General features: G+C 34.4%; 1 protein-coding gene across 1 annotated transcript in view; it reads right to left on the reverse strand.

The window, feature by feature from the left end:
* Gart (trifunctional purine biosynthetic protein adenosine-3 Gart) overlaps positions 1-23089 on the reverse strand; it is a 106721-nt gene that overhangs the window by 34845 nt on the left and 48787 nt on the right. Inside the window, exons 11-12 of the mRNA XM_090387599.1 lie at positions 22276-22492; positions 15930-16146 (exon numbers count right to left, since the gene is read on the reverse strand). Of these exons, the coding sequence (XP_090243725.1) occupies positions 15930-16146; positions 22276-22492 (434 nt within the window). The remainder of the gene's footprint in view (positions 1-15929; positions 16147-22275; positions 22493-23089) is intronic.

Here is a 23089-nt window from a genome sequence, read left to right on the forward strand (position 1 = left end):
GGCAATTTTCCAATTTTTTAAAAATAATTTACTTACTTTAGAACAACTAAATAGTATTTAATAAAATAAATTCTGAGTTTTTATTATCTAATCAATAAATTTCAGATACCAACATTCTATCTCTCATAACAAAAAAAATTAACTCAGAATGTGGTTTTCAGCTCATTATTTCAAATAAATTATAAAAATATTTCATTATTTCTCAAAATTGTGCAAGATATGATATATCTAGGATAAAATCTGATTTGAAGGACCAGAATTATTAAAATATATATACATAAATGACACTTGATTTTAAATGATTGTATTTACTGTCACACCACAATATAAGATAAAACGCTATTATATTGGTATAGTTTTGATAAAAAAACCTACATTTTGTCAAGCAATAAATGGAGTAATAATGGTTGCAATAAAGTTACACTAACACACAAGGCATAAGAAAACTAATGAAAAGATTTAACAAATAAAAAAAAAATTTGTAAAATATATATGGCAGAACAACCTCAAAGATAGCATCCCATCTGGGCTGGTCCTTGGGTAACAGGCAAATGCTAGGAAGCACACTGCAAGAATGAGCCTGTACAAATAAAAACAAAGCACAGCCTAATGCTAATTGTTGTTCATATTTTTCTGCTCAATAAGACAGTTACAGTGAAGTTGTAAACTCCTCTCATTGTTATTAGAAATTTAGAAGACTATCCAGCCCTATTCTGTCCTTTGAAAGGAGAGGATAGTCCTCCAAACTTCTTATGATTTTACTGAGGCCAAATAGCATTAGCTATTTTATAATTTTGAAACTCCTCTCATTGTGTACCTAGTATAATGGAAATTTATTTATAAATTTCTTTAGATTTGATAATAGAGAGCTATTAAGTGCTTGATAATTCCTATATTCTATTATACAAATATTATCAAATCAACAGGGATTATCTTTATTTTTGATATAGGATGCTTCTTTTCCAACCAACTCTCCTAGTCCAACGCACTAATAATTCTTTGTGAAGGTGATATAAATTTTATAAAATATGTGAAACATTTTCCCCACTGTCAGAACAGTAGTGTTCCAGACTCCTTGGTCTCAATATTGAGCACTCAACCCAACTTCTGTCTACAAACACCATACCTCTGTTAGCAAGGAAAACATTACGTAGGTTGACATTAAAATTAAAATTTAAAGGTCTAAAAAGCTTAATGAATATGGAGCAATTGTTCTCTTCATTCCTTAAGTCAGACTAAAACTTTTCAAAGCGACATGGTCACGGGAATAAGAGCAACACACAATTAATCCAAAACTTTTTTTTTTGGTCTAATGTTTGTTCTTCATGCATGCGCATAAGTGACCAATCATCGGATAATAGAAATGGTCTGTGGATATTGATTGAATTTTCACACAGTTTCATCTCTAGGGTTTCCGCAATAAGTAATTTGTGGTAGTTATGTTGAATATTTATTATTTTTGTTTCATTAAAGCCGAAAGAATGTCATTCATTTATTGCATGAAATGAAAGTTCCGATGGTGCCTCCATATCCAGGTGGGCAGGCAGGAGCAGCAGTGCGTAGCACACGGGGGTTCAAGACCATAATTAGACCGGGGTTCAAGCCCATGACCACCAAATACGCAGGATGCGGAAAGGTCAGGAAATGACCACCGCATATCCCCGGAGCAATATGGCCTTAGTTGCTAATACTCCTGAAATCAAACAACAAACGAACAGAAAGTTCCGATGCATTTGAATGACCCACCTGAACTGAAGTTTGTGTTGTTTTTCTTGAAGCTGTGCCACCTCCATGGTGGATCCTACATAAACGGCATCACAATTTTTGCATGCGATGCTGTATACGAGGTGATGCTGTGATTGGAATGTAGTGTTTGAAGGTCGATTTCTAAAGAACGTGTATAATTTATTCATGGGTTTTGCTATAATTTTCATATCGGTGGCCCTGCATATTTGGTTAAGTTTATTGTACCAATATGCAACATATGGAATGGTAACGAAACGTATTTTGGCCTTGTCGGATTTTTGTGCAATGTTTGTTGTGAGGTTGTTGTTATTTATTTTTTCACATGCTAATGCTTTAAGTTTATTTATATAGGTTACAGGGTAACCCCTATTTGTGAATCCTCTAGTTAATTCATTTATTTCTGTCATTAGAGAAATCTGAGTGGAAGAATATTTAAATTGATTCAGCATGACCGATTTTTTGTACAGATAGGGATGATAACTGTGGAAATGCAAAAGCATCCCCTTATTGGTGGGTTTTCTATATATATTAAAATTTTGTTTTTGGTCTATTCTGTGTATGGTAAAATTAAGGAAATTTATGGAGTGGGTTTCTGCTTCAATTTCTAATTCAAATTTTAATCTCTGATGGATGTTATTAAAAACCTGTAGAATATTGTTTATGGTCAAATGATCTGTGATAATTAGGATGTCATCCAGATATCTTCCATAATATGTGATCTGTGGTATAAATGGATCAAGATGGATCTTCTCTAATTTATCTAAGTATAGCTCAGCAATGAGTTTGCTGATGTTTAGACCCATTGGGATGCCAAAAATCTGTCTATATATTTTTTCTTGAAAGAGAATGTAATTAGCATTAGTTTCGTTAGTTCAAAGATTCTGTCTTTGGGAAGTCTGGTATTTTTAATTTTTATGTTATCATCGTTTAAGTAGGCCCAGATTATGTCTAAGGCATACGGTACGTTTATGTTAGTATATAGTGAAGCCACATCCAGTGAATATAACTTCATATCCTCCTTGATATGGAGATCTTTAAGGTTCATGAATAAAGCATCGAAGTTTTTTATGTTATACGTTAGAAGTTCTCTAAGTGGTTTTAGAACTGGGTAGATAAACATGGCTAAGGAAGCAAAAGCTGAATTCTTATATGACACGATTGGGCATATTGGGTATCCTGTTTTGTGTAATTTTACTTGGCTGAATAAGGTTGGGATATTGTAAGTGTGGGCTTTAATTTGTTTAAGCTGGGCCATGGTGTTGTGGTAATCTTTCCTATAAATAGTGAGCATTTTGTTATATTTATTAACTAGACTGTTGAACTCAGAAGGTCCAACTTCCTTGTATGTCGTCATGTCTGAAATGATGGTGTATAGTTTATTTATATTTGTTGAGAATTTTGAGAATAAGTTATTTGAGAATAACTACTGTATCACCCTTGTCGGCCTTTTGAATAATGATATCACAATTTTGTCTAAGTGTGTGTAATGCTTTAGCTTCTTCTCTATGTAGTTTAGATCTAGGGGGATAGTTTAGTTTATGATATGATTAGTCTGTTGGATTAATATGTTTTTTTGGGGCAAGTCTCTAAGAGCGAACTCAAGATCAATAATCATTTGTTTCTTGGAGGGAGGAATCGTGGTGATAAATTATAATTTAAACCTTTATTTAATAGAGCTATTTGTTGAGATGATAAGTTCTTCACATTATCTGAGGGATTAGGATGGTTGTAGGAATTATTGTATAAATAGAGGTTACCTGTTTGTTTGTTTGTTCACCCGGGAGTCATTAATATGGGAGGGCGCCTCCGTAGTTAGGTGGGAAGGAGCGGTAGTGCGTATCACATGCTTCTTGATTAGACCAGGGTCGAGCCCGTCACCACCAAATACGGAAGATGCGGAAAGGTCAGGGAATGACCACCGCATATCCCGGAGCAATATGGCCTTAGTTGCTAATGCTCCTAAAAAAAAATGAAAACAACAAAAAAAAAACATTAATATGGGGTAGATTTCTATTGGGAACGGTGTAGGAATTTTTATCTTCATTATTGGTGTTTTGATATCCACTAAGATTCTCAAAACGATTGTGTGAAGAATAATGGTCTCTATTACAAGGAAAACCCCCTAAGGGCTTGTAATTTTAGGATATGGCTATTCTCTAATGTGATGGATTGGGTGTCAATTTTTAATTGAATGGCTAGCTTTAGATTATTCCAATCAATAATGTTTAGGTGTTTTTTAAAAATATTGCAATATCGTTGAATCTGTTTAAAATATATCTTAAGGTTAAATTGAAATTTTAAAGTTAGTTTTACTATGTTACTTGACATAGTACAAACTAAATTTTGTATTCCTGGGATTTTCAAACCTAGCTGAAATTTACCAAATTTTGGAAATAAATTCTCAGAGAGACATTGTTTTAAAAATTGGATATGATATTTTTGGGCCGCTTATTTCAATGTAATTCTAGTATAGTCTTGTTTTAACCCTGTTAACCATTCGACCATAGTGTTGTATATTAATGTATAACGTGAGTGGTAAATTAAGTCAGTATACACGGATGCGTGAAATATAGATCTAAATGGTGGTAATCGAATTTTGGTGGTAACCGTGTCTTATAAGAAGTATTTTCAAGTGAACACTGAGATTTTAAAAATATTAGTGAAATTTATCTGCAAAAAGGTTACTAATAAAAGTTATTTTTGATTCGTGATTTATTCTGCTGTAGTTATAAAGTAACAACAAAGGTTGTGGGGGGGGGGAATACAAAACTCAAAGAATAAGTTAAAAAATATTTAGATGTTTCAGACTTTATTACTTATAATTAACAGCACTCAAGTGTGACACTCAAGCCAAGTGGACCCAATTTTGGTGAAGTCCAGAAGGTCTGTGACAGCCAAATCCTCTACTTGCACCTTCACGATGGTGGAATTGTTAGAAATCCTGAGTATAACCCCCATGCACAAGCACACTGTGGGTGACCACAAAGGTGTGAACCAACGTAAGCAGGGGTGGAGGTGTGGCGCCCACACCACATGGAGGAATGCCACCCCTCTGTGTTACCAGGCAATACTAGGTGGTAGATGACTCTTGTCATCTTGCCAATAAGCAAAGTGGTGCAATACCACCACTTTGCTTATTGGAGGCTTGAAGTGGTGGAACCCATGTTCAGTCTCCAGAGCAAAGTTCTGGTCAACCCTTTTCCATCTCTTCCATCATGCAGTATGACTGATGACCTTTGAGGTCATCATGGACATCATGGCGAGATCCAATCTTCCTTACATTTTGAGGGTACAGCTCTAAAATGGTATTCGCAGGCCGGCCGCTAATCAGTACACTGGATCGAACCTATTGGTAACTCTTTAGGAGGCTCCCAGATCAACTAGTGCATAATCTTGCTACCTCTACTCTGCCAGATAGTGACTGGAGGGAGTCCAAGTAGTGTGTATGTGGGAGGCACTGTCGAGGACATGTTATATCATGGATCTGGGTATATTCTTACCATGTGTATGCCATATCCAAAAATTCCATTACTTCATAGATTACTATTGAATACACCATGTCAAACTAATAGAATTGTGAAATTAATAGAGTAAGCTTATCTGCGAAAAGATCTAAACCTCCCAAACACTTCCTAGTTCATTTCGCAAATATACGTGGTCTCAATTCTAATCGTAACGATGTCTATATTCCACTTGCAGTCTACCAAAGCCTGATGTACTTTTTCTGACAGAATCTTAGTTATCAGTTGATTCAACTACTGCTCATCTCAGTTACCCAAATTATTCGCTGTATGATTCCTTTCGCCTCAAAGGTGGTACTTGTACATACGTCCATTCCAATATTCCCTTTCAGACACTTGGTAATTTGTAATTTCCTTTTTTCGATCTTCTGTGGCTTAAAATCTCTCTACCTCATTCTGTCAAATTCATCTGTTATCTCTACCATTCTCCCAACTCCACTAATCACTTGGAGCTCTTTGACTTTCTCTCTTTGCAACTTGACTTTCTCCAGTCCAACTTTCCTAACAGTGAGGTAATTTTTCTTGGTGATTATAATGTTCACAACTCAAGCTGGCTTCCATTTTCTAGTCACACCGACCCAGCTGGCAGAAATGCTGAGGCTTTTGTAATTATTAATGACCTTGCACAGATTGTTCATTTACCTACAAGAATGCCGGACAATCCTAACTGTACAGCCAGCATGCTTGATCTTTTTCTCACAAACAACCTTTCTAAGTACACTGTCAAAGTGAGTGGTCCTTTAGGCGCCTCACATCACAACTTGGTAATTGTATCTTCTCCAATGGAGCCTTTACCTCATGGCTATTCCCAACCTCATGTTGTTTGGCATTACAGGAATGCAAAATAGAATGAACTGCGAGATTTCTTTTTTCTTTTCCTTGGTCGGCTTACTGTTTTAAAACCTCTGATGTCAACGTTTGCTCAGATCATGTCAGTGAAATTATTCTTGTAGGAATGGAATCCTTTATCCCACATTCCACTTTAAAATCTCGTCCTTTATCTAAACCTTGGTTTTCAAATAAATGTGCTAAGGCTGTCCAAGAGAAGAACGTTGCATATTGTAATTGGCTTCTTTCCAATTCTTCTGTTTCATTTTCTGCCTACACCAAAGATTGCAACAATTGTAAAGCAGTTATTAATCAGTCCAAACTAGATTTTGAACAGGCTTAAGAGTAGAAAACTTCCTTCTTGCCCTAATGGTAGCCTTGGCGCCTCTGTAGCCAGGTGGGCAGGAGCAGCAGTGCGTAGCACACACTTCTTGATTAGACCGTGGGTTCGAGCCCGTGACCACCAAATACGGAGGATGCAGAAGGATCAGGGAATGACCAACGCATATCCCGGCGCAATATGGCCTTAGTTGCTAATGCTCCTAAAAACCAAATAACAAACAACAAACAATGGTAGCCGAGAATTCTGGTCTCTTTCCAAAGCTATTGGCCGCAACTTTTGCCCATCTCACCTGTCAAAACCAGATGGTTCTGTTGTCACTTCAGCAAAGGATAAAACTGACCTACTAGCATCCCATTTTTCTTCGAACTTATGTATTAATGATCTTGGTAAAACATTCCCAACACGCTCCGTTCAATGCCCCCTGTGGTCTTCAGTCAAAAGTCAAAAGGATGTCAGAAGGATTTTGAAATCTTGATGCTAAGAAAGCTCCAGGTCCTGATGATATTTCTTCACTTGTTCTCAAACCTGTGTTCCTGAACTTACTCCTGCTCTTTTCTGCCTTTTTTCACTTTCTTATTCCAAGTGTTTTTCCTTCTGCTTGGAAATTTGCTCATATCTAGCCAGTTCCTAAAAAGGGTGACAAATCTCTCCCATACAATTATCATTCCATTGCAATTACTTCTACTCTTTCTAAAGTAATGGAGAAATCAATTAACTGCCAACTCTTAAACTACCTAGAAACCTTCCGTCTGATCAATGATTGCCAGTATGGATTCCGTCAGTGTCAATCCACTGGTGATATTCTGGCTTATGTTACCCATTTATGGACAAATTCAATGGAAACGTTTGGTGAAACACAAGCAGTTGCTCTTGACATCTCAAAGGCTTTCGATTGTGTTTGGCATTAAAGTCTTCTAAACAAGCTTTCATCTTATGGTTTGCCAACTGTTTTTTGTAATTCGTTATCCAGTTTTCTCTCTGATCACTCACTGAAGGTGATGGTAGATGGTTCTCTGTCTTCTATCTTATCCACTAATACTGGTGTTCCCCAATGTTCAGTTCCTTCCCCCACGCTTTTCCTCTTATATTAATGACCTTCTTCCATTGACTGGAAATCCTATCCATAGTTTTGCTGATGATAGCACATTGCATTCCACTTTCCATTTTGAGAAACCTTGCCCTGCTCAATCAGCTTCAACCTCTCAAATATCCAGTACCAATTCCTTAAATGCCGATCAAGTAATTCTCCAGTGGGGCAAAGACAACTTAGTTCATTTCAATCCTTTTAAAACTCAGTCTTGTCTTATATCTCACAAAAAGGATTCTTCGCTGCTATGATTATCTTTGGTGACACTCTGATTTCTAGGAAAGTTGATATATCTGTTTTGGGGATTACCCTGAGTTCTAATCTCTCTTGGCACAAGCACATTACAAATATTGCTTCCTCTGCATCTAAAAAACTTGGTTTTCTCTTTCGCTCTCGGCGTTACTTTTCTTCCAAACAGCTGTTCACTCTGTACAAATCGCAAATCCGCTCTACCATGGAATACTGTTCCCATAGGTGGTAGATGACTTTCATCAACCGGTGAAATACCACCACTTTGCTTATTGGAGGCTTGAAGTGGTGAAACCCATGTTTAGTCTCTAGAGCAAAGTTTCCAGCATCCCCCTCCCCCCATACTTTTCCTTCAACCCATGCACAGTACTAAGTACTATAAGTTTTGATACCTTTCGTGTTTGGGGTTTTCATAAAAAAAAAAAAAAAAAAAAAAATATCTGGGGCAGTTCCCCCAAAACCTCTTTCAGGCTTCTAGATTCCATTCAGAAGAGGGCAGTTAGGTTAATGAATGACTCATCTCTAACAGAGTCTCTCCACTTGCTGTCTCATAGACGTACTGGTTCTGCTGCATGCCTTTTCTACAGATAATTCCATGAGCACTGTTCTTCTGAATTGGCTTCTATAATTCCCGCTCTCTCTTTCAAAACAGTCCGAACACGTGCCACCACCACCAGCCAACATCCATTTACTGTCCAACTTCAAACCCACAGAACCAACTTTTCATCTTCCTCATTTATTCATTCAACTGCCATTTTCTGGAACAACCTTCCTTCATATGTATTTCCTGAAAATTACAGTCTACAGAAGTTCAAGTCTAATGTCAACCATTATCTTCTCTTGTCTTCTCAACCTCCAACCCAAGCACAGTACTAAGTATTATCGGTTCTAATACCTCTCGTGTTTGGGGGTTTTCATAAAAAAAAAAAAAAATTAACAGCAAATCAGGTAATTATTTGAAGACCTCCCTCAGTGAAGTAACCCTTACTTTAAATAACTCTAAATTAATAGAGGAAACAGAGAATTGTACACATTACAAATAATAATTAAGACCAACAAAGAAAGAATACTAACAATGGAGTTGCTACGTTGTCCATGTATCTTCTTTTATAACTGGGTCTTCTATTATCCTATTCAATTTTTTACTTCATTGGCAATTTCCAAAGCATGCAGTCACACAATCCATCTGAAAGGACAATCCATCTGAGAGGACAGAGGGGAGATTGAAGTTTGTTGGCATATTTGGTAAAAGGATGTTATCCAGATTGCCCAGAAAAGATGTCCCCATTTTCATCATTATAATCATGTATTTACAGTTGAATTGACATTTAAATTTTTTTGTCATTGATTTGTATGCTAAAAAATGGCATTTGTTAAAAGAAAAATGAAGTGATATGCATGATACAAGGTATAAACAATATGGTGGCTCATTGTCTGACATCTGGACAATGCAAAGCAATTTTAAAGTGGCACTGGAAACATGAGAATGAATGTGAAGTTCAAAGTGAATGGAGATGTGAATTTGCCATAAAAACACTATTATGAATAACAATTTCAAGACTTTATGATAAATTTGAGATGCACAGTACTGTGCAAGATTTGTGCAGGCAAAGATCTGGGTGACCTACTCACCAATGGGAAAAGGAAATTCTGATATGACATTGCAGCAATTTGCATCATCAACATGAAAATCTGTAAGGTGAGCTGCTTATGAGACTGCAATTAGCAGGGCAAGTGAATACCACACTCTCAAAAGGGGAAATCTTATGTACCAAGATTTCTAGACAATATGGATGAAGATGATCCTGATCTCCAAGGTGAGTTTTGTGAATAGCTGAAAGCAAAGAAGGATGAGGATGCAAGATTTTTGGGCAAGATTATTTGGTCAGATGAGACAATGTTAATGTTCGAGCTCAATGGTACAGTGAACTGACATAAATATGTGTATTGATCCACTGATAATCCAAACATTCATCTAGAGAAGGCAGTTACTTTACCAGGATTAACAGTCTAGTATGATGTCTCATCCAGGGTAATTGCTGGAAGATATTTTATTGGTGGTATGTACCTCCACATGCTTAATGTATCCATTCATTGTGCCTGCCATTTATGTGCTGTATAGGGAATGATGTGGTTTACTGTCAAAGGACCAGCACCCCACATTATCATCATTAACATCCATGATCCTGATGGATGCCTATCTTGATAATTATTTCGTAGAGCAGCAGATAGGCCAATGAGGAGGTGTCAACTATCCCCCATCTTTATCCGAATTGAAAACTCACTTGATTTCTACTTGTGGGGATACTCAAAGGATGTGGTGTATGGTAGAAATCCAGCCACGGTTCAAAAATTAAAGGATGAAACTACACAAACATGTGAAGAAATTCCAGTATTCATATTGAATAATGCTTGTCGTGCAGCTGCTCACTACTGTGGAGAGTGCCTAGAAAGGAAATGGTGGACAAATTGAACATCTATACTAATTCAAACCTGTGCCACAAACTACTGTTTCTATACACACTCAATAATAATGGTTTCTGGGGGGTTGTACAGCAGGCCCTCGTTATAACGCTTTACGCTGATTCACTATACACTTTACTGATTCACTACTCACTTTACGCTGATTCACTACTCACTTTACACTGATTCACTATAACGCTGTTCTTATATTATAACCCGTATCTGATTATAACACTGTCACAAATCACTATAACACTCTTTTACTAGAGTATAGATTGCATTTTTGGCATATTTAATGAAAACGTTTCATCTGATGGAGTCGATAGTTTGAAAATGAATAGCAAAACAGCATTAAAATGTTTCCCATGCTGACTTGAGAAATTTTCCCACACTTAGTGAAATTTTCTCGCATGATAATTTAATTGCAGTACAGTGACTTGTTACATAATTCTGAGATCAACATTTTTAAAAAATTATCAAGTATACTGCTTGTAATATTCATGTTATATGCATTTATCCGAAGTCTAGTCATCACTCAGTACAGTATTAGACATCGTGCGTAACGGACAGTTTATTCGAATGTTGTATCATAATTAATGCAACCAACACAGATACATTTTTGAAGAGTTAATAATGGCGGATAAGAATGAAAAAGCAAAGTCTGGACGCAGTATCTACAAATGTAAGAAAAAGACTGAATTTGAAAATTAAATTAGATTTTTTGAAGTGAATCGATTCCAGTCAACAACAAGCGGATGTGTGCCATAATTTAGGACTGACAGGTTTAACTGTAAGAACAATTATAAAAAATAAAGAATTAATTTTAGCAATGGAAAGACAGCTGTTCCACTGCAAGCAACTAGGGCTAGGCCGGCTATTAGGATTGAAATAGAGAGACTTAATATCCAACGCAGAATTCAGTCAAGTTAAATTTTATATAAAAAAATTAAAAAAATAGATTAACCTACATGATGATCTGAAGAAAGCTCACCTAAAAAAAAAAAGTGGAACCATTTAAAACTAGTAAGGGCTGGTTGAATAGATTTAAAATCCAGGGAGAAGTGGCAAGTGCAGATCAAGGAGCCAAAACTTTCAAAAAAGAACTTGTTAAAATTACTGAAGAGGAGTTTGTTTGTTATTTTGGTTTTTAGGAGCATTAGCAACTAAGGCCATATTGCTCCGGGGATATGCGGTGGTCATTCCCTGACCTTTCCGCATCCTCCGTATTTGGTGGTCACGGGCTTGAACCCTGGTCTAATCAAGAAGTGTGTGCTACACACTGCTGCTCCTGCCCACATGGATACGGAGGCACCATTTGAAGAGGGGTATTATGTGTTATACTTCTCAACAAGTTTTTAACAAAGATGAAGCAGGACTTTTTTGGAAACAAATGCCTAAAAGAAGTTTCATATTGAAAGAAGAAAAAAACATGCCAGGTTTCAAAGCAGTGAAGGATCGGTTGACTTTATTGTTTGGTGGTAATGCTGCAGGGGATTTTAAATTAAAACCCCTTTTAGTTTACCAGGTACAACCCAAAATTGACAAATTTTTCGTTATTAAATTAAATCAATTTAGATCAATTAAATTCGTGATTTTAATTGGAATTTTAAGTTTAATTTTGATACGTAAGTAGTTACCACATAATTATATACGTATGTAACGCAGAATATTTTATATGTACAAATATTTGAATATTATATATTTTGACCAACATTTGTGCATCTTTTCACTACCATTTATTATTGATTAGAAAATATCCAATGGCACTGACTACAACTCACAAATACATATGTTACTTTATGGGAATGCTGCGCTCTCTCAGCACGGATTCACTTAGCACTCTGTTTTTCCGGATGAATTATCAGCATTAAGCGGGGGTCACCTGTAATTAATTCTTATTTATTTCCTAAAATGTGTACACATCTTTTTGAGACACGGTACATAAATTTATTATAAATAGGTTATATATAATCAGTACCCACTCAGACCTAATTTGTTTCAGCATGGACTCCAATAGCATCTTGCAATGTTCTTGTGGTATAACAGCCATGGTATCGTACAATTCCTGTAGAGTGCATAGCAGTGGATGCTGATGACAAATGGCCCTTTAGATGTTATCACACCCATATGCTTTATGAGAGTGAACTCTGGTTACTGTGGAGGAGACCACTGAAGAAGGGAGACACTTCCCCATTGTGTTCCTAAAACCAGTCTGACATGGCACCAGCATGGTGCCTTATCCTGATGGAATTAACCATCACCTAAGCAGCAGGCAGTCAATGTTACTTCAGTCCCTGCCTTATGTCTCACAAAAAGGATTCTTCTGCTCCTATGCTTATCTTTGATGACACTCTGGTTTCTAGGCAAGATCATATATCTCTATTGAAGATTAACCTGACTTCTAATCTCTCCCTTGGTATAAGCACATTACAAATATTGCTTTCTCTGCATCTAAAAAAAACTGGATTTTCTCTTTTGCTCTCGACATTACTTTTCTTCCAAACAGCTGTTCACTATATATAAATCACAAATTTGCCCTACCGTGGAATATTGTTCCCATATCTGAGGCAGTGCCCCCAAAACCTCTCTTTGGCTTCTAGATTCCATTCAAAAGAGGGCAGTTAGGTTAACTAATGACTCATCTCTAGCAAAGTTTCTCTTTTCCATCTCATAGACATTCTGTTTCTGCTACATACCTTTTCTATAGCTACTTCCATGGGCTCTGTTCTTCTGAATTGGCTTCTATATTTTCCACTCTCTCTTCCAAACCAGTCCGAACACATGCCACAACTTGTCGACACCCTTTTACAGTTCAACTTCAAACTCACAGAACCAACTTTTCTTCTTCCTCATTTATTCATTTGACTTTCATTTTCTGGAACAACCTCACTTTATACATATTTCCTGAAAATTACAATGTACAGAAATTCAAGTGTAATGTCAACAGGTATCTTTTTTCATCTTCTCAACCTTCAACCCATGCACAGTACTAAATACGATAGATTCTAATACCTCTCATGCTTGGGCTTTTCATTAAAAAAAAAACCCTACTGCTACCATCATATGACACACTTGAAAGTGGATTCATGAAACTACTACACCCTTTTCTTTTATGAACTAGTGCACAGCTCTGATGCTTCATTGTAGGATTTTTTTTTTCTGTTGTATGAAGACATTATGTGCAGAGAGGCTGTCAACTGCAGTAGCTTAGAGAGTATATTCCCTGATGAATTCTCCCCTTACCCCAAGAGCAAAATAGCCTGCAATTTCCCTCACAGTTGTTTCTCTGTTGGTTCCATGTACTCTAGCACTTTCTCCACATATTAACTACTGGTGATTGACCACAGTATGCACTAATAGGACCTGCACTCTGGCTACCTACAAGCATTCTAGCTTTAAAGATCATGGGGTTGTGCCATTTGCTCACTGATCTACAATGTTACTCCCCAAACAGTTAATTTTGCCTAGAACATACTGTGTATAGTCAAATTATTTGATGTATCAGCCATTTCCATGCATTCTTGTGAAGTACCTAATAAAGTGGGCAAGAATGTATACGTTATAGTCTAATGAAATTAGCCTCATTATGGCAGAACGTCCAAATTGCAGCCATGGTGGCCAAACTACAGGCATACCTCGAATAACGAATAGGATGCATTCCACGAAATTACTTCGTTAAGTGAAACTTCGTTTTCAGAGGTAAAAATACTATGGCCAGAATAGGGATACGTTCCTACGTAAAGAAAATGAAAAGCTTTTTTTTTTTTTTTCAAACAAAGAAAAGTTTTATTAAATAAACAGTCAACTTACATACAAAGTGAAATCACATTTTAAAATATCAGTCTAAAGTTGATTGTTTATGCTTTTTTTTCTCTTTCGTTTAACAGTTGCCTGTACGGAGTTATTGCATTTAACACTGATCGCTTAACAATAACACTTCTTCCTAAATCAGGATCATTTTCACTAAAAAAATTTAAAACGTTTTCAATGTCATTTAAGCACCTTTTTAAATCTTTGGTTGTTAACACTTTTTCGGCAGGAACTTCTTTAACTTCATCTTCATTATCTTTGTCTTCGTTGCTAACAAGGTTTTCTAAATCTTCCACTGAAAAACCATCATCTTCTGCATTCAATAAATTTCTAACATCCTCTTCATCGACATTTTCGAAACCTATTGATTGAGCCATCTGGATAACTTCATTTCTAATTTCTTGGATGTTATTTTCTTCTTCTAGTACAACTTCTGGCCATATTTTGCACAAAACTCAATTTAAGCATTTCTTAGTGACTTCTTTCCAAGAACTATCAATGTTTTCAATTGCGTTTTTAATGGTGTAGTTTTTCCAAAAAAGTTTTAACTGTCATTTCCTCTTTATCCTCTAGTTCAGTTAAATTGCTTAATGTTCGACGCAGATAATAAGCTTTAAATGATGCTATTACTCCTTGATCCAATGGTTGAATCAGGGAAGTTGTGTTTGCTGGAAGAAACACAACTTTGACAGGAATGCATGTGTCCAACGTGTTAAGATCAGTAGGATGTCCCGGAGCATTGTCTAACAACAAAAGAGCTTTTTCTTCAAAGTTGTTTTTTTGACAATACCGTTTTACTTCAGGACAAAAGTGGTTAACAAACCAATCAGTAAATAACTCCTTGGTAACCCACGGAATTTCTGAATGGTAAACTAACGCCCTCGGATTTTCTGAATGGTAAACTAATAACAATTTTAATTTATAATCTCCAGAGGCATTTGATTCAAAAAGTAACGTTAAACGGTCATTGGCTGCTTTGAACCCAGCAGCTGATTTTTCTTCAATAGAAATGAAGCTTTTTGTTGGTAGCCATTTCCAGAACAAACCGCTTTCGCCAACATTGAATACCAAATTTGATGGAAAATTTTCATGTTCAATTATTTCCTTTAATTTTTCTGGAAACTTATTTGCAGCTTCTCCTGTTAATTTTACACTATGAATCCTGGCCCGTTTTTTTAAATTTCTCGAACCAACCACGAGAAGCCCCAAAGGTTTCTGTAATTTCTTCAGTTTGTTTAGATTTCATGTGATTAAACTGGAATATTTTTTTAATGTTAAATGGGGCTTGAAATTGCAGACTTCGTTATATCGAAGCTTCGTTATCAGAGGTAACGTTAACCGAGGTATGCCTGTAATTCATTTTATTCTCAAAAATGCTGTGAAACAACTTGCTTATGGTATTTCTTAATAATTACTATTTACTTGCATGTGGCTTTCAATGTTTTCTTTGACTTATAATATAGCCTATGATATCAAATGTTTGTATGGAAGTGCAAATTCACAAGGCACAATCAATGATAACTGTTCTGAATGGTCAAAAAGTATATAAGTTATAGATCTAGAAAAGACAGCTACAATTAGGACAGGAAAGTCAACATAATGATCACATAATTCCAGTCAGAATCAAAATCCCTCTAATAATATTATATGGTATATTATTTCTTGTGTCACCATGCTCATTGATTCAACAATATCTCAAAATCTAAACTTTCTATCTAGGGAGGACCTCTGAATTATATATTAAATATATGTGAGAACTAAACCAAACACCTCTGAATTTCACACACACACAGATAGGAATTAGACATATATATAAAAAATATTCAAATAATTGTTTATGATGTTATAAATTTTGGTATTTTAAAACCTATTCATTCCTTACCTTAAGCTTTGTGCCTACTCCATCAGTACCAGATACAAGAATTGGATCCCTGTATCCAGCTGCCTTTGGATCAAAGAACCCACCAAAACCACCCAGAGAACCCATGATACCTAAGCGATTGGTGCTTTCGGCTAAAGTTTTAATCTTCTGTACCAGCTGATCACCACTCAATATATCTACTCCACAGCTTTTATAAGTCATTCCTCCAGCTTGCAAACTAAATGCAAGTGAAATAAAAAAAAAATAAAATAAAAATAAACTTAAATATCTGTACATAAAAAAAAAAAAAACACTATAAATAAAAAACACTACAGGAATACAATTTGGTAAAGAAAAATTTAATAAAAAGAGTGCTGTTTAATAGCATAGCATATTTCTCATGCGTTTGATTTCTTTTATGTTTTGTGATTCATTTAGTATGGGAAAGTATATTTTATTTATTTATTTTTTTTTTTTTTTTGGTAGTTGTTGGCGCATCGGCTTCTGTGGCCATAATGCACTTCCCAAGGTTTTTGCAGTACTTTGATCCAAGTCCAAGGCGGGATTCAAACCCGCGACCTTTGGAGTATATTTTATTTAAAATGAATTCCATTCCCTCATTTCATTGTCTAGATGAATCACAATGTATATTTCTTTAACAACAGTTAAAGAAATATACATCATATCCATTTCAACTTACTGCCTTCCCTTCTCTTTAATGTTCGGCGCATGCTACTGATAATAATTAACTTAGGAGAGAAGTTAGTTAGTTAGTTATTTGGGTTTTTAGGAGCATTAGCAACTAAGGCCATATTGCTCCGGGATATGCGGTGGTCATTCCCTGACCTTTTCGCATCCTCCGTATTTGGTGGTGACGGGCTCGAACCCCGGTCTAATCAAGAAGCGTGTGCTACGCACTGCTGCTCCTTCCCACCTGGCTACGGGGGCGCCTTAGGAGAGAAGATAATAAAGTATGAATGCACATATGTTTGTTTGTTTGTTTGTTTGTTATTTGGTTTTTGGAGCATTAGCAACTAAGGCCATATTGCTCCGGGGATATGCGGTGGTCATTCCCTGACCTTTCCGCATTCTCCGTATTTGGTGGTGACGGGCTCGAACCCCGGTCTAATCAAGAAGCGTGTTCTACGCACTGCTGCTCCTTCCCACCTGGCTACGGAAGCGCCACACATACGTAAATAGGTATGTGCAATGTGCATATACTATAAGCATGCATATGTGCACATGAATATGTATGTAAGTGCATCTATACACAGCATTAAAAAATACATTATTACAAAAATAGAGTATAACACAGTATGTTAATATAATATTAAAAATATCATCCAAAATGGCCAATTTTCAGCATTTAGGATTCCTCAGTTTTTGATAGTAACATGTAGAATATAAAATTTGAAAATATCTTCATCATTCTCTTACATTGATTTAGAGTTACATACTCTAAACAGTAATCAATGTATTTATTCATCCACAGATGAGCTGTCAGTAAAAGCCATAACCTAAAAACGTTTGTGGTTAAAAGATGACTTTAATCATTCAAACCAACCTCCTTTAAGAAGTAAACATCTTTTAAGAAGGAAAAACAACAATAATAAATTAAGGTTGCATTTTCATTGCATACTTACATTTGTATTGTGCATGTCCAAATAAATTTGGAAAAACAGGAGAAATTACTTAAAATAAAACTGATTAATGGTAGCCACCAATCACTAATGAACTGACTGACTTTTCCTGCTATATATTTTATGGATGTATTTTTAATTATTTCTTACACTAGTTCAAGTTTTATTCATGTTAATTCTTATTTTGTATTTCTACATACAAGTGAACTAGTGTGTAAGCACTGTAATATATGCACTATTCTACATATATAAATAAATAAAACATGATTTATTTGTTTTATGATTTTCATTAGGATTTGTTGATGTTCATCTGCATGACAGTGGCATCATTTTTAGAGATAATAAAAAGGCAAAAACTTCATTAGCAGAAAAGCTATTACTTTGGGAGGTGAAATATAACAGGCAGAATGTTGCCTGTATTTCAGAGATCACACATTTACACACCTGTATTTGTGAATCAACAAATGAACAGAGGGGAGGAGACAAAACCTACATATGCAGATTAGTCTTATGTTACCAGAATACCAAAAACTGTATTTTAAAATATAACAATTTTATGAAGCTAGCAATTAATGAATTTTTAGAGAGTTCTGATACCTAATATCTGATTGCGTTCAGTCTAAGAAGGAAAGCCCGCATAGAAACAATACATTTCTTTAAAACCGGAACGCCAAAATTAATTAACAGAAACACTTTATGATAATAAAATTGACTCACTAAAGTTAGACAAAAGTTCTTATTGTTTTAACTAGCTAATTATTAAACTGTACATTAACATAAAGGCCATCACCAACATGTTTTAAGTTTTGAAAATAAATAGCCTCATTACTTTCTTCCCTAAGAAAGAGAAGCTTTTGCCTATCTGGGATTAGGAACTGTTTGGAGATAAAATCAGAGAGATCAACCAATTTATGACGTTTTGGAGTATGCCATTGGCTTGACTACTTAATTCCTGCACACTTATATCTGGCTAAAAACACTAAACACTTTTATCCAAGTTAAATATTTTTGTTTAATTACTTAATAACTTTTGTGAAAAAGTTAAATACTTTTGTTATCCAAGTTAAATACCAAGTTAAATAACTTGGACAAAATTACTCTTATATTTTATTAGTTAATTAGTTTTATATATTATTATATATCATTAACCAGAATGATGCATTGACTAGTTCCTTTTCTTATAAAATCATATAGGAGATTAAGAAGTTAATTAAAGAGACCACTAAAAAAGTCCCTTTATGTTCATCAGATACAGTTTCATCACTTAAGTTATATGGAAAACAATTTCTCATTGCATTATGATTTGCTATTTTTATACACAAAACAAAAGTCAAATACATAACAGGATAATACATGGTGACAAAAGGGAAACCTGTCTGACAAATTAAAATTTTAAATTATCAAAAAAAAAAAAAAAAAAATGGGAAAAAAAAAGTTTTCAGTGAAAAATCTGATAGATGAAAATGATGATAAGTCATTAACATCTGAGAAAAATGCCTTACCTGTCTTGGAACAGGTACATTCATCAGCATTTAATATTTATAACTTTTGAACTTATTTTTAAATGGCACCTTACTGAATTCAGTTATAAATATATGACTACTGAATATAATAATACAACTAATCCAATCTAATGTAGTATTCGTAGGACATCATGTGGATAATTAAACATTGGTTTCATGGCACTCTCTCTACATGGAAATCAGAGTTAAAAAGATTATAATCCTGTCACAGAAAACTGCATTACTGAGTGGCAAAATGAATGTGCAATTTAATTTACAAGGTTCTGACTCACCACATGTTTCCAACACTATTTGCTAAAACCTATTCCTCCTCAGTATAGGGGGAATGGAGGATATATACATTTGAAAGACATAGAGAACAAAAGAAATATAAAGGTAGGCAAAAAACCGAAGAAAGAGTACTAGCAAACAAGCCCAACTTACCTAGTAAATAATACCCTGTAATTTTTTTTATTTAACTGGTCTGCTCATTTTGTCACCGCATAGCAGCATTTTCTTTTATTAGGGAAGAAACAATCTAATCAATCCAAATTTCAATGTAACAAAAGTGTTCCTTCAACTTAATGTATAACTAAGTCAGCTTGTTTCTTTTCAATATGCTTAATAATTCTTGTAACTGGGGAAATATCTATTTATAGTTTACAAGCACATCAGTTGATAATTTACATTTTCCATATTAAACAAACCAAGATCTTCAAACTCAAAATTACAACTATTCCATCTGTCTACTTACCATATTCTAGTATTCTGCACATTCATTGTTATGTACCTCTAAATGTATTCAGCTTATCCCACTTTAAAAAAAAAAAAAAAAGACTAAATTTTCAAGTCTTTACACAACCTTCTGCAAATTCAACTTATCCTCTACCCAGTATTATTTTCATTATTTTGACCAAATTTATATTCAATTATATTAAACTGGTAAAATCAACTTCATTAACTATGGAAAAAAAAAAATTTGTTTTATCTATAAAGGAGTTTCTTTTCCATTTTTAGGCATGTTAGTAAATATCAATAAAGTGTCTTTTGTCTTTGCAATGTTCATCCGTCTACATGTAACAGCTTGACTCCCAATGAACGGCTTTTCATAGCATTTTATATGTGGCTCTTTTAGAAAGATCTGCCAAAGCACCCCAAATTTCATTAAAATCACACAAATAGAATTCCAACAATTATTATTTCTTTTTTTTTTTTTTTTTCATATATATTATATAGGCTATCAAAATACTATATACTGTAAATGAAGCACTGAATATCATGTTTTTTTTTTCTGCTGTGCATGATTGAATGAATTGGCAATAAGGTGGATGCACAGAAACAAAATGGTCTTGGTTCATGCATACAAGTCACTGCATTTTGCTTGTTTTTTTTTTATCAGTTTACATAATTACATAGTTAATCATAATTATTACTATTTGCTTATTACATTAATTACAGCAGAAATGCTAAATATGTGTTATGTTTCAACTGTTGTTAAAATTCAGGAAGAAATAAGTAAACTGCATTACAAAAGCACTAACAGTATACTATGATTGTTTTATTAAATCACAGAGTGTATATGTGTGATCACAAAATATTACAAAATGGAGTGAATTGTGAGTATGCGCAACAAAACAAAAACAATTAGTTTTATATATTATTAGTTAATTAATTAATAATTAATTGTTAACAACATAATTAGCTATTTACTTTTTGATTCTATAACAGAAAAGAAAAAATCCAATTAATTTATGAAATAAAAATCTAACCTACCTGAAATAATGCACTGTGCATGTTAACTAATTTGTTCAAAAATCTTACTGATGATAACATGATTTACATGTCTGTGCAAGACCATTCTGTGGTTTGGAAATTTTTATTTATTCACACATAGACAATATAAAACAGTACTTAAAACAGTAAATATTTTATTTATACTAAAAATACTTCATGTTTTTCAAAGTTTGCAAGTGTTTTGTGACTTGGTGATGGCTCCTTTCAAAAAATCCTGAAAACATCAAGATGAGGTTCTGTTTTATGAAATGATTTTGCCACAGTTATGCTGAATAAAACATTTAACTTATCAAAAATACGTTCATTTAGAAAAACAAGGATTTTCCTGCATCCCAAATGTCAGTTTCACTGAATCATGGGTGTGGGAAGCTGCTTCATCTGTAAAAAGAATATGAATGAGGTAATTTTCATCAGGACAGATCTGTCCCATTACAAATCCAATGGCACCTCCGTAGCCAGGTGGGCAGGAGCAGCAGTGCGTAGCACACACTTCTTGATTAGACCGGGGTTCGAGCCCGTGACCACCAAACACAGAGGATGCGGAAAGGTCAGGGAATGACCACCGCATATCCCCGGAGCAATATGGCCTTAGTTGCTAATACTCCCAAAAAAAAAAAAAAAAAATCAACCAAACCAAACAAATCCAACTGGATTTTTGAATGATTATAGGCAAAAGCTGCTATAAAATTTTAAGTCTGTACACAAAGCTTGAGACACTTGCATAAGACATCATGAACTGTGGCCCTCAAAATGTTAATTGTAGGAATGGCCTTGTCTCAGATTTTTTGGGCTTTGATGAAAATTCCTAGTTAAACAGGATAACTCAGCCCCATTTCCTAAATTATCGTCAATTCAGAACATTACCTGTATTCAGAACTGATGAAATAATTTGTTTCAACTTGTCATTTGGTTCCTTCTAAAATATATTCAATTTTTTGAATACTCACAATCAATTTAAATTTTATACATAAGTACTACAACACAAACTTTTCCCAAGGAGCTCATGTGACTTATTATTTACTTTGTGATATTCTATTATATCAGATAGCACTCATGCAAATTTATCTTGTCTTACCTAAGTGAATAATGAATAACATTCCAGAATCTAAATAAGTTATAAAAAACAGAAAACATATTTAACAAAAAAAAATTTATCATATAATATCAAGCAGACTGTAATACATGTTACTATGATAAAATAATCAAATTACAATTCCTTGTTTAAGGTACATAGTTCAGAATCATAAAAAAAAAAAAAAAAAAAAAAAAAATTATTTAAGGTTTACAATGCATGATGATGATGCTAATATCTATAAATGACTTAATAAAATTATAAATTTGATAAAATATATATTTAAACTATATCATATTAAAAATAATATGAAAATTTTTAAATAGTTCATGAGGTCTAAAAATTAAATAGATTTCAACCTTTTAATTCCTCTGTGAGCTATATCTTTACGATAAAATGCTCCTTCAAACTTTATAAGCTCAGCTCCTTTTTGTGCTCTGTTTGCTACCAAATGTAGGTCTTCATCAACTGCTACTACTGCCAGAACTCTTCCTCCAGAAGTTATGACATCAGAATCATTAATAGTGGTGCCTGCATGAAACAACAGCAGGCCCAAATCTTGTATTTGATCCATGCCTAAAATAAAGAAAATATTAACTTAAAGGAAAAATCACATACCAGTAATTTTTAAGTAGGAAACTGTTTTGTTTATCATTTTAACCGATTAAATGATTATATTAAAAACTTCTCATTATGACTATTAAATAAACTTAACAAAAATGGATTAATGAAATGTTTTCTGCTGCATTCAGAACCAGTGATTTTTTCTGATTTATAGAAATTATTTTAGAAAATAGATAAACTCTAGTTTTCATAGTTTTAAATATTTTTAATAACATCACAGTAACAAAGCACATCATAATTACATTCACTATATTGTTCATTTTTTTAATTTGCAAATAAATGAATTGAAAAGGAATTCAAAAGAAATAATCTTATTAAGTTCATAATCTTATGTATGTTCCTTATTCATATTACAGCCTTCATTATTCATCATGGCTTCTTTCTGTAGGCACCCAAAAAAAAGTGCTTTAGTGGGTGCCATGGTGCCAAGCACTGGGAACCAATGCTGTCCACCTCAATCACTCGCAGAGGCAACTTATTCCAGTAATTAACAACTTGCAGGCTGCAACTGATTCTAAGCCTCTTCCCCTGTAATTTGAATTCATAGCA

Source organism: Mastigoproctus giganteus, chromosome 13, assembly GCF_048544385.1.
Source record: "Mastigoproctus giganteus isolate SK-2022 chromosome 13, ASM4854438v1, whole genome shotgun sequence".
NCBI lineage: Eukaryota > Metazoa > Arthropoda > Arachnida > Uropygi > Thelyphonidae > Mastigoproctus > Mastigoproctus giganteus.